This window comes from Periophthalmus magnuspinnatus, chromosome 20 (assembly GCF_009829125.3).
Source record: "Periophthalmus magnuspinnatus isolate fPerMag1 chromosome 20, fPerMag1.2.pri, whole genome shotgun sequence".
Classification (NCBI taxonomy): Eukaryota; Metazoa; Chordata; class Actinopteri; order Gobiiformes; family Gobiidae; genus Periophthalmus; species Periophthalmus magnuspinnatus.
The window spans coordinates 29,551-42,193 of record NC_047145.1 but is presented as its reverse complement, the minus strand read 5'-3'; the positions used below and the strand labels follow the sequence as shown (position 1 = coordinate 42,193).

The following is a 12,643-nucleotide window of genomic DNA, read 5'->3' as shown; positions in this document are numbered from 1 at the left end:
GTTCTCCCATGATTCACTGCGCCTCGATGGAGCTGTGCCCGAAACAAACATGGCTCTTCAACATTTTATAACAACAACCCTCACCAGTATTTGGCTAAAAACGGGGGAAATATGTGATGATTAATTTCACTCGAGCCAACTCTTAACCTGCGCTTTATGTGATCCTAAAAAGAGGGTTTGAGGAGTGTTTTGTGGCCGTGTTTACACAGAGGAGCTAACACGGAGCTAAGCGGCTAAAGCGAGTTACGAGCAAAATGGACCTTGGTTCAATGTTGTACAATAATTTAAAAGATGTTACGTGGAGTACGACGTCTCTGTGTCTGGATCAACTCGTCAGCACCTACAGATTACCTCAGATCGTTAAATTAGACAGCGGTAAGTCACATTTGGCGTGTTTTAAGGAGCATGTCGCTAGTTGTTAGCCTAAGTCGCTAAATAGCGGCTAAGTGCAACTATGATAGTGAGCTAAAGTCTCTGTTAGTGAGCTAAAGTCTCTGTTAGTGAGCTAAAGTCTCTGTTAGTGAGCTAAAGTCTCTGTTAGTGAGCTAAAGTCTCTGTTAGTGAGCTAAAGTCTCTGTTAAAGTCTCTGTTAGTGAGCTAAAGTCTCTGTTAAAGTCTCTGTTAGTGAGCTAAAGTCTTTGTTAAAGTCTCTGTTAGTGAGCTAAAGTCTTTGTTAAAGTCTCTGTTGGTGAGCTAAAGTCTTTGTTAAAGTCTCTGTTGGTGAGCTAAAGTCTCTGTTAGTGAGCTAAAGTCGCTGTTAGTGAGCTAAAGTCTTTGTTAAAGTCTCTGTTAGTGAGCTAAAGTCTCTGTTAGTGAGCTAAAGTCTCTGTTAGTGTCTCTGTTGGTGAGCTAAAGTCTCTGTTGGTGAGCTAAAGTCTCTGTTGGTGAGCTAAAGTCGCTGTTAGTGAGCTAAAGTCTTTGTTAAAGTCTCTGTTGGTGAGCTAAAGTCTTTGTTAAAGTCTCTGTTGGTGAGCTAAAGTCTTTGTTAAAGTCTCTGTTGGTGAGCTAAAGTCTCTGTTAGTGTCTCTGTTGGTGAGCTAAAGTCTCTGTTGGTGAGCTAAAGTCTCTGTTGGTGAGCTAAAGTCTCTGTTAGTGAGCTAAAGTCTTTGTTAAAGTCTCTGTTGGTGAGCTAAAGTCTTTGTTAAAGTCTCTGTTGGTGAGCTAAAGTCTCTGTTAGTGTCTCTGTTGGTGAGCTAAAGTCTCTGTTGGTGAGCTAAAGTCTCTGTTGGTGAGCTAAAGTCTCTGTTAGTGAGCTAAAGTCTTTGTTAAAGTCTCTGTTAGTGAGCTAAAGTCTTCGTTAAAGTCTCTTAATGAGCTAAGTCACTGCTGTGTTCACGAGCTGGACTCCACTTTCTGATGATAATTGGAGACACTTGTAAAATAGTATCAACTCGTTAGTATTTGCTTATCATATTAATACTATGTATTTTTTGTATTTGCACCTACACATATTGCACATGACTTGCTACAATCAAAGCAATGCACATTTCCAAGTCATTTTTTTTTTATATTTACCAGGACAACCAAATGTATGAACATGTACATACCCATGTACATACACAAAATCATAATTCATAATCATTGTTAATAAGACCTATACGTTTTGATATTCTGTGTTCTTTTATAAATGAACTCACTAAAGACAGTGTTGTGAAATACCAGTGTAGAAGTAAAGATCATGACTGGCTATTGGCTTGTTTCAATATGTCTGATGAAGTATATTTACCAAAGTAATAGATTTTTTGCAGAAACATAAATGAGACATGAAACATCATGGACTCTTGGTCAGGCCTGTCTTCATTTATATGCTGCTGTTGCCTTTAAAAGAATATAGCTTGAACCATTGTCCGGTGAAATGGACAGGGCCTGGCTGCTGCCTCAGGCCTAAACAACAAGCACATTGTTTAGGACTGTTTTGTTTGGTGGACTCAAGCAAGCAAAAGATAAATGTATTTATTATACAAAGGGCTGTTGTAATATTTGTTCTTTAAAGTGTCATTATGATTTGATATTCAACATATTATTAGAATCACGATTCATATCACATTTTAAATTCAGCTAGAAATATTAATGGAGACAAGAAAGAAGCACAGTTTCTAACATGTTTGAGGTCTGAACTACAGGGTTAGGCTTTAATCATTAACATCACATAGTAGCTCTGCATAAATAGTTTTCCTATGTGTTCTTTTATGTTTATTTATTGTTACGTTTGTTATGTTTAGATCAACTATTATGTTCATTGTGTTTAGGTCAACTGGTGGAAGGGCTCAGAGAAAACGACTACCTCTTGATCCACTCTTGTCGTCAGTGGACGACCATCACTGCCCACAGCCTCGAGGAGGGACACTACGTCATCGGACCGAAGATCGAGATCCCAGTTCACTATGAAGGTGATTGACAGCAAACCAAATTTGATTACACTGATCCTTTATCAACTGATAGAAAATACTTAACTTTGTTATTTACAACAGTTTTAGTTTATCAGTCCTGCATCAATATCTTCAATTTTTAAATTTTGCATTCATATAACATAACAATAGAAAAGGACTTCATATATAAAAAGCAGGTGCAGGAAGAGGCAAAAAACTCAAAGAGGTTATATTAAAGCCTCCACCTCACAAATATACAAAACAACATTTTAGCCATGCGCCAGATTAAAAATTACATTTACGCACTTCCAACAATTTAAAGATTCAAACGTGAAATATCAGACATTTTCTGAAACTTTTTAAATTATGTTTCTGATCTGCATCACGAGTCAGATCTGTGCACTGGCTCGACACTTAACAGCCTCTGTATTTCAGGCCAAACTGACCTCTTGATGTGACTCAGTTTGGAACTTGAGGATTATCTCCATGAATCTCTGCATTAGTTTTAAAGTAAAATGTGAAATGTTCAGGGATGGTGATTCTATTATAAAGAAATACATAAAACAAATTTTATAAGTATTAATATCGTAAACATTAAGAATTTATGTTTGTAGAATAAATGAGCAGATGTTAGTGGCACAGAATGAGTTGCACTTCAAACAAAACATTAAAATAATTTATTTAACAGTGTATTTATTCATGTTTTTAATTCTGCCAATGAGAATGTTTTTATCTGCCATGTCCTAAATGTTTATTAATACTAAACATGAAAATTTCTGCAAAACAAATGTACCTACAGATATAAATAGGTTCCCAGATCCAATATATGAGTGTTCTCAATATGTTTACATTTTCAGGCCAATTTAAGCTTCTGGAGCAGGACAGAGACGTCAAGGAGCCAGTGCAGTACTTCAACAGTGTGGAGGAAGTGGCCAAAGCGTTTCCTGAGAGAGTTTATGTCATGGAAGAAATCACTTTCAATGTCAAGGTCGGACTATGAGCAAACATTAAGCACACACACACCACATACACACACATTGTGTGTGTATATATATATATATATATATATATATATCATCAGTGGGACAAAAACGTTTTTGGTCAGCCACCTCATTTTGCAAGTTCTCCCACTTAAAAAGATGAGAGAGGCCTGTAATTTTCATCATGGTTTCACTTCAACTATGAGACAGATGGAGGGAAAGAATCCAGGAAATCACATTGTATGATTTTTTATGAATTAATTGTTAAATTCCTTGGTAAAATAAGTATTTGGTCACCTACAAACAAGCAAGATCTGTGTCTCAGACCTGTACCTTCTTCTTTCAGAGGCTCCTCTGTCCTCCACTCGTTCTCTGTATTAATGGCCCCTGTTTGAACTCGTCCTCAGTATAAAAGACACATGTCCACAACCTCAAACAGTCAGACTCAAACTCCACTATGGACAAGACCAAAGAGCAAAGGAACCACAAACAAAACTGTAGACACCAGGCCCCGAACACTCAATCTGCAACAGGGAAGAGCTGGAGTCAACAAATCAACTGTGGAGCAAGTATTAGAAAATGGAACAAGACCAAGACCTGGGGCTCCACCAAGATCTGACCACGTGGGGTCAAAATGACACAAGAACAAAGAGCAAAAACCCCCAGAACCACACGACCGAGTGAATGACCTGCAGAGAGCTGGGACCAAAGTAACAAAGGGACCATCAGTAACACAGTACACCGCCAGGGACTCAAATCCTGCAGTGCCAGACGTGTCCCCTGATTAAGACAGGACATGTCCAGGCCCGTCTGAAGTTTGATAGAAGCATTTGGATGATCCAGAAGAGGATTGGGACAATGTCATATGGTCAGATGAAACCAAAATACAACTGTTTGGTACAAACTGAACTTGTTGAGTTTGGAGGAGAAAAAATGCAGAGTTTCATCCAAAGAACACCAGACCTACTGTGAATCATGGGGGTGGAAACATCATGCTTTGGGGCTGTCTTTCTGCAAAGGGACCAGGACGACTTATCTGTGTAAAGGAAAGAATAAACGGGGCCATGTATCGTGAGATTTTGAGTGAAAACCTCCTTCCATCAGCGACGGCATTGAAGATGAAACGTGTCTGGGTCTTTCAGCGTGACAATGATCCCAAACACACCACCCGGGCAACGAAGGAGTGGCTTCGTAAGAAGCATTTCAAGGTCCTGGAGTGGCCTGGACTCCAGATCTCAACCCCTTAGAAAATCTTTGGAGGGAGTTGAAAGTCTGTGTTGTCCAGTGACAGCCCAAAAACATCACTGCTCTAGAGGAGATCTGCAGGAGGAATGGGCCAAACTACAGCAACAGTGAAAACCTCTGGAGACTTACAGAAAACGACCTCTGTCATTGACAATAAAGGGAATATAACAAAGTATTGATGAACTTTTGTTATTGACCAAATACTTATTTTACACCACAATTTGCAAATAAAGTCATTAAAAATCCTACAGTGTGATTTCCTGGATTCTTTCCCTCATTCTGTCTCATAGTTGAAGTGAAACTAGGGGAGAACTTGGTCTGATCTGGTGGCTGAATACTTTTTTTTGCCCCACTGTAAATATAGTGCGTGTGTATATGCGTATATAAAATATGTATGTGTGTGTATATATAGTTTGTGAGTTTGTGTGTGTGTGTATATATATATATATATATATATAAGTTTGAAAAGTTTTGGAAAAAAAAAATAAAAAATTGACAAGTGGCAAGCATTGCCCCTTGTAATTCTTGTATTTTCAGCGTATATTTTTGGAACGCATCCAGAAGCATTGAATCAGCTCTACTGAGGATAACAACTGTGGATCATTGTTATAATTTACACATTTTAAATCACAATATTCATCTAAAACTACTTCATAAAAGAAACAAGTCCACTTTTGTGTTAGAAAACTGTCCAATGGGAGCTGACGTAAGCGTAAAAATCATCAGAACAAAGCGCCGCATGCTCTAGCGCCCCCTATGGACAGATGCACATCACACTAGAGCAGCACTTTTTTTTTCATTTGTACCAAAATGATGATGCGACGCTGGCAAATCCTACGAGTATCACCGATTAAGAAAATAAAACTGGAGAAGGAAGTGCGTATGTCCCAGTGGGCGTGTCCCAGTGGGCGTGTCCCAGTGGGTGTGTCCCAGTGGGTGTGTCCCAGTGGGCGTGTCCCAGTGGGCGTGTCCCAGTGGGTGTGTACTGGTGGAGGTTAACCCTATAGCGTCAGATGCTATCATCGCCGTTAGACTCGCGGTTGTGGATTTCCAGCAGCGTAACTACCAGTCGTGCTCTCATGTAAATTCAAACGGCCTCTCAAAGCGGAGGCACGGGGCTATTTAAATATTTTACCGTCATTATGCTAATCTGCCTCTGTTGTCCCTCGAAGGTGACAAATGAGAGCGCGGGTGCTGTGGGGATTTTCCCAGTCATTTATTCGATGTGTAAAAGAAAAAAATATGGATGGATATGTAAAACAAAGGTAGTTGTTTGAAAAAAAACACTAAATTCTGATACTTCCTTTAACATGTTTTTTATGGCTAAAAAAATAATAAAAGTCTAGGTCTAGGTGTCTAGGTGAGTCTAGGTGGGGGCAGATCAGCAAAATGGCGTCTTGAAAATAGTGGATTAAAGATTAAACTCAAACATGAATCACTCCAAATACAACTTCAGAGGCTCAACGAGAAGAAACGACTGAAACATGGAGAAACATCTGAATAGTTGATTTTGCAGGATAGATCTGGTTTAATATTTTGAGAGCCTGAAATGCTAAACTAAGAATCATAGACATTAATGTAAGTAACACTTGAGTACTTGCAGTATTTGAGATTTGCTAATTGCTAATTACTTATTGAAATGTCATTTTCTATTCATTCATACTTTGATTTTGCAGATGGCCTCAGGTGAGTGCAATGAAGACACAGAAGTGTACAACATAACTCTAAGCACTGGAGATGAGCTGACACTGATGGGCCAAGCTGAGATCCTTTACGCCAAGTCCTCTAAGGAAAAATCACGATTCAACACGATATTTAAAAAGATCGGGAAGCTAAACTCCATTAGTAAAATCTGCAGAGGAAAGATGCCGTGTTTGATCTGTATGAACCACCGAACCAACGAAAGCATCAGCCTGCCTTTCCAGTGCAAAGGTCGTTTTAGCACGTGTAGCCCTTTGGAGCTGCAGATGCAAGATGGGGAGCACACAATTAGAAATATTGTTGAAAAAACACGTCTTCCAGTTAATGTTACTGTCACGAGCAGCCCACCCCGAAATCACCACGACCTCCATCTCATCCGCGAAGGTCACCGGTACAAACTGGTCAACATTCAAACTAAAACCGTTGTGGTTTGCTGCGTCTTACGAAGCAACAAAATTATCCCAGTTCACTTCCATTTTCAACCTTCAATGCCCAAGTTCATTGTCCCAGAAGAGCTCCTGCAGGGCGAATTATGGCTGGACACGATGGTGCATCGATGGTTTTCATTTTGTCAAGAGCAGTTTGATATCGACGACTACTCGAGAGCTGTTCGGGACGTTCGTACAGATTGGACTGATGACGCCAAAAGCCCAAAGAAAAGCACAGCTAATGTGAGTGGAAGTGCTAGCAGTGGTAGCAATTCAAATGGGTGTCCACATCACATGCACGTCCCCAGTTCGTTAACATACGCCCGGGACGAACTAACGCAGTCCTTCCATCGCCTTTCTGTGTGCGTCTACGGCAGCAACTTGCATGGTAACAGTGAAGTTAATTTACAGGGCTGTACGACATTATGTGGAGACTGGACACTGCTCCCGTCTGACAGCGTCACGTCCGAATCGGGCGACAGCGAGCACTTATTCTCCGAGCTTTTGGAGAGCACAAACCAGCCCCCTGCCCTCAACAAGTCAGACGTTCCCTATGAAGAGTTATGGCTGGATCGAATGGAAACTCAAATGTCCAAAATATCTGAAGGAATAAGAGGTATTAAAAACAGTTGTAGTACGTCAGGTGCCCTCCCGTACCCAGGCCCATGCGCCCTCAGTGCAATAACCAGTTTGGATGTTTCTCTTACACCACCACCAGTGCCACCCAAATCTGAAGCTGTAAGTATTATAACGTTTCACTGTTTTTAAACAAATGTGTAATTTACATTTACAAAGGAGCATACCAGATTCATATGCTCCCTTGTATAAATAAAAATAAATACAATTTTAAAAATATGCTGCTTTTGGAAAAAAAAAATCAATTTTTTCAACACAGTATGCTGAAGAAAATACTCAAAATGTGAGCTTCAACTTTACTTCACTTTGTAAGACTTGCCATGGATTTAAAAATATTTATATTGGCCCCAACATCGAGCTAAGAAAGGTTAAATGGTTAAAATCCATTTAAATGGTGTTAGGGTCTAAAATTCAGCACATGAAACCAAAGAAATCTAGCTTTTAAAAAAAATATGATGTGCAATTTCTACTACTGTTGTGTCTTTGCAATCAGCATAAAACGGTCTCCTCAGTAGCACTCGGCTAGATGCAGCAGAAATATTAATCTTTTGAGTGATAATTGTGTTCTAATATCTTTTCCTTCACAGGTCAAAGAGGAATGTCGCCTTCTGAATGCTCCTCCCATTCCTCCTCGGAGCTCAAAGCAGATGCCCATTTTATCCAAACCTCGACAACAGGACACACGCTCTCCAAGTCCAACTCTGTCCTACTACTCCTCTGGTCTCCACAACATGTACGGCTCAAAATGCCCCCAGCGAATGTTTGGACACACTTTTTCATTTATAGTGCCTCTTTACTGACATAATTATTTGCATTGTGGATTTTGGAATGTAGTAAACAAAAGATCAACTCAAAATAACTCTTTTAACTCTATTAAAACTATTAAAACTTAAAAATACCCTCCCTTTGACCACTGCATTGCACTTTTGCCATTTCGTGACCTTGACACAGCTTTGAAGTGAAAACATTTCATGTTCATTCATTCATTGAGACAAGGGTTTAGGCGGCTACTTTGAGGATTTGAATAAAAAAAATGTAATCCATTTATCTTGCATCGTATATTTGATGTTTTCTGTGTGTATAAAATGTAGAAAGTAGTAAACTTAAATACAGTAGTAGTAGTAAGTAAAGTAGTAAACAAAAATACACTGAAAAAGGTGTGTCCAAACGTGTAGATTATGTTAAAAAAACAAAACAATAAAAACTTTGTAACTGAGCTGATCCACGAGGTTCAGAGTGAGGAGATATTAGAACTGTTGCCATAGCAATTAGCAAAACAAATAATTACATATTTTAAATGGGGAAATGTTTCTTAATATATCAGTAAATAGTTAATAATAAATTAACAAAGGTTATAGAGGTCAAAAGGTCAAGAGGAAGACATGAAGTCAGTAGTGAAAGACAATTATGAGGAACGTTAAGGCTTAGGGTCAGGGGTCAGGGTTAAGGTTTAGGCTCAGGATTAGGAGGAAAGTTCAGTCTTTGTTTGACTTATATGAAGTTCTATAAATGTATATATAACTATTCTATAAACATGACACGATGACCAAAGTGAGGCGCTGTTTTAAATTCTTGATTTAAATAACTTTATATTTGGTTTATAGACTGAATTGAAATCACTTGATTTCAGATTAATCTTAATCCTTAGTAGTTGCTTATGCTGACATCTCTGTTTTTCTGTGCAGTAGCCCTGGAAGTCCTGAGCTGGAGGCTCTAGATACAGGGGACCAAAGTCAGGCGTGCTACCCCTGTAACTGGGCTAAAACCAAGTCCAACAGCCTGGAACCACCAGCCTCCACTCTCCCAGCTCCTGTCCCGTCTGAAGGCATGTCCTCTCGTTTATCCTGGCCCAACCACTTCACCAGAGAACACTCACAGTGCATGGAGGAATTTCTGCCATCTGGCTGCAGAAGTTACTACAGCTACCCTCGAAAAAGGACTTTGAGCAGTCAAAAAACCTGTACGTCCAGCCTGGTCGACTTCGATGGAAGAGAGAATTCACATGCGAGTTCAAAGGTCAGGCTGCAAACTATGTCTTTAAATGAGTTTTGTGTTAAATCCTCCAGCTACAACTCAGAAATGCACAGAGATAATAAACCAATAGAGGAATCTAATACAAAGCAAAGTCTGTCTTGTCCAATCTTACCACCAAGGACAGCTAAGGGTCATGCTGTGAAAACCAGTACAGAGGTGGAGCTAGCTCACGACATTAACCCAGATCATTCTGAAATTTCTATTGAACAAGACACAATAGAAGCTAGCAGTAGTAATCCTGCTAGCCCTGACTGTTTAGCATTCAACGCTACTTCACAATGGCAGCCCCCGTCCAGCCTGGCCGGTCTTTCTATTGAAGAAGTCTCTAAATCTTTGAAGTTCATCGGGCTCCCGGACGACATCGTCTCACTCTTTGTGTCAGAAAAGATTGATGGGAATTTGCTCCTACAGCTCACAGAGGAGATTCTCTCTGAAGACTTCAAACTGAGCAAACTGCAAGTGAAGAAGCTCATGCAGTTTATGAACGGGTGGAGGCCCAAGATATGACATATGTAAAAAAAAAAAAAAAAGCCAAAGATGTTGGGACACTTCATGGAATAGTCAATACAGAATGCAAGAAATGTAATTATAATATAATTATAAAGTAATATAATGAACAGTATGATGTTTATTAATGTAGCACTTTAGACAAACGATCATCGTTGACCAATGGGCTTCACTGATTTAGTATCACAAAATACACATTAGAGTTCAGTTATAGACCGTGGTATCAGCTAATCTTTGACAAAAGCCTCATTGGAAAGTTTCAGCGTTTATGATCATAAAAAACCCTGAATATTGTGTAGACCGGCCCCTTCTGTTTGTACACAAGGACCAGGTCTAGTGATACTGCTCCGTTTAGGCTCAATTCTAGGAAAATGTTTGTCATTATTTGGTTAAGGTTTAAAATACTGCAGCAGTGATGTGCTCCTGTTTGAGACTGATTTAGAACTAGAATAATAGAGTTATTAATGGGCCTGATCTAATGGTGCATTTTAAAAATGGCTGCTTATTTTTCAGTAAAGTTGGTTCTTTATGATCTAAGTTGACTCAAAATGGCCGACTGAGCTGTACTAATTTCTTTGTGTTTGACTTTAGTGAAGCGTCCCAACATGTTTGAATTGGACTGTTCTTCAGTTATCTGCTATGCACACTAAACCATCGCATGTTTTTGAACTTGTTTTCGTTTTACTTTTTAGTTGGAAGGACAGTGGGGTACTTCGCCTCAGAGCATGTGAAGTGGAAACGTTTGGCACTTTTTTATTTCTTTTCATAAACACTTTTACCATGCAGTTATTAAAACCAGAATGCAAATAGTACAAATTACAGCAGAGAAAACATTTTAATTGTGGAAAAGTTTAATTATTTTAGCTATTATTTTAACAAAATAACATGGACATTACATGGACTAGCTTATATACAACCCCAATTCCAATGAAGTTGGGACTGTGTAAAACTTAAAAATACAGAATACAATGATTTGCATTTGCATTTTCCTTTTTCAACCGATATTGAACTGAATAAACTACAAAGACATGATATTTAATGCTCAAACTCATCATTTTTATTGTTTTACACAGCGTATAAACGAGTCCATGATATGTGTGTGTGTGTGTGTGTATATATATATATATATATATATAACTGTACTTGAAACTTGAACTCCTGGAGTAAATGTATTTTTTCACAATTTGCTCAATACAAGAATTTAAAGATATTTGGCATTTTAAGAACAATAATACAAATGTTTTCTTGGGGGTTTATAGCAGGAAACACTGATGATCGTCTGATATTTGTGGCTAAAAAAAACCTTTTTGTTTTTAACTCATTGACTTATTTGGTGCCAAAACAGTCATGTGAGATCTGCTTCAGTTACTTCTAACTTTATTGATACTTTGCAGTGACATCACGCTGGGGGGGTTCTATATGTATGTATATGGTAGAATATTCAGCAGCTACTATGGTGGCACACTAAGTCAGTTCTTTATGGTCAGATTGTGTTAAAACTAAAATTAAAGTCTGACTTGATTAACAGAGCTTCAGACAGAGCAATCCCTACAGTTAGCATCACACCCCCAGAGAATGTTGATGACATCATCTGCAGTATCGATTCATATCATTTCAGCTCACGAGTCATTTACACCAGAAGAACCTGGAGATGTTCAGAGACTGAACACTGAGGGCACGGTTCAAATAATAATCCAGTCATATGATAGGGCTGGCCACGCCCACTACAATGATACAGGGCTGGCCACGCCCACTACTATGATGCTACGGGCTGGCCACGCCCACTACAATGATACTGGGCTGGCCACGCCCACTACTATGATGCTACGGGCTGGCCACGCCCACTACAATGATACAGGGCTGGCCACGCCCACTACTATGATGCTACGGGCTGGCCACGCCCACTACAATGATACTGGGCTGGCCACGCCCACTACTATGATGCTACGGGCTGGCCACGCCCACTACAATGATACAGGGCTGGCCACGCCCACTACTATGATGATGAAACACTGACCAGTCCCTTTACTTTAACAGTGAAAAGTCTCTGACATTTGACCATGTTCCGTAGTGTCATATCACTTTCTGTTGCCCGTAGCAACAGTTGAAATGCACCACATTGCCATTATAATCTGATCATTCTTTAAATGCCTTTTATAAGAACAAGCTTTACCCTAAAACTGTTCAAATTAGATGTAAAACTAAACTAACACAAAACCAAAAATATTTACATTGAAAAATATGCACTAATGAATCTTTACTACAATCAGTACATTTTTATTTTATTCTCTCCTAAGTGACCTAAAGGAAGTAAAGATGAACTCTGCCTTAAACTGACACATTTACAGATAATTCTGGTTTTGGGAAATCTGCTTCGTCTGATAATATTTTGATACATTTCCATTTATTTCTGGTAGATAAATTCAAATGAGCCAAATAATACTATTTAAATAATATAATTTAAATAATGCCCTACCAAAATAAAGGCATTGCATTTTTGGTATAAATTCGTTTATATTTTTGCAAGTGATGTGGATGAGGATCATAATGAATATAAACATTTTGGTTAATATATATATATATATATATATATATATATATATATATATAATTTTATACTAATCTGAGTAAAGAGATTCGTACAAACCATGTGAACCACACGTTTGACGAAATAGATCTTTTTTCTCAAATGATTTAAATTCTAAACTTCCCAATTTCCAAAACCTGAATTATCAATAATAAT

At 38.7% G+C, this 12,643-nt stretch overlaps 1 protein-coding gene across 1 annotated transcript; it reads left to right on the top strand.

Annotated features, from left to right (window-relative positions):
- Nucleotides 1–9,914, top strand: garem (GRB2 associated, regulator of MAPK1). Its single transcript, XM_033985905.2, has 6 exons — nt 1–375; nt 2,250–2,390; nt 3,227–3,357; nt 6,271–7,461; nt 7,947–8,092; nt 9,045–9,914. The coding sequence occupies exons 1-6, from the start codon at nt 255–257 to the stop codon at nt 9,898–9,900; spliced, it is 2,586 nt and encodes an 861-aa protein (XP_033841796.1). The 5' UTR covers nt 1–254; the 3' UTR covers nt 9,901–9,914.
- The last annotated feature ends 2,729 nt before the right edge of the window (nt 9,915–12,643 follow it).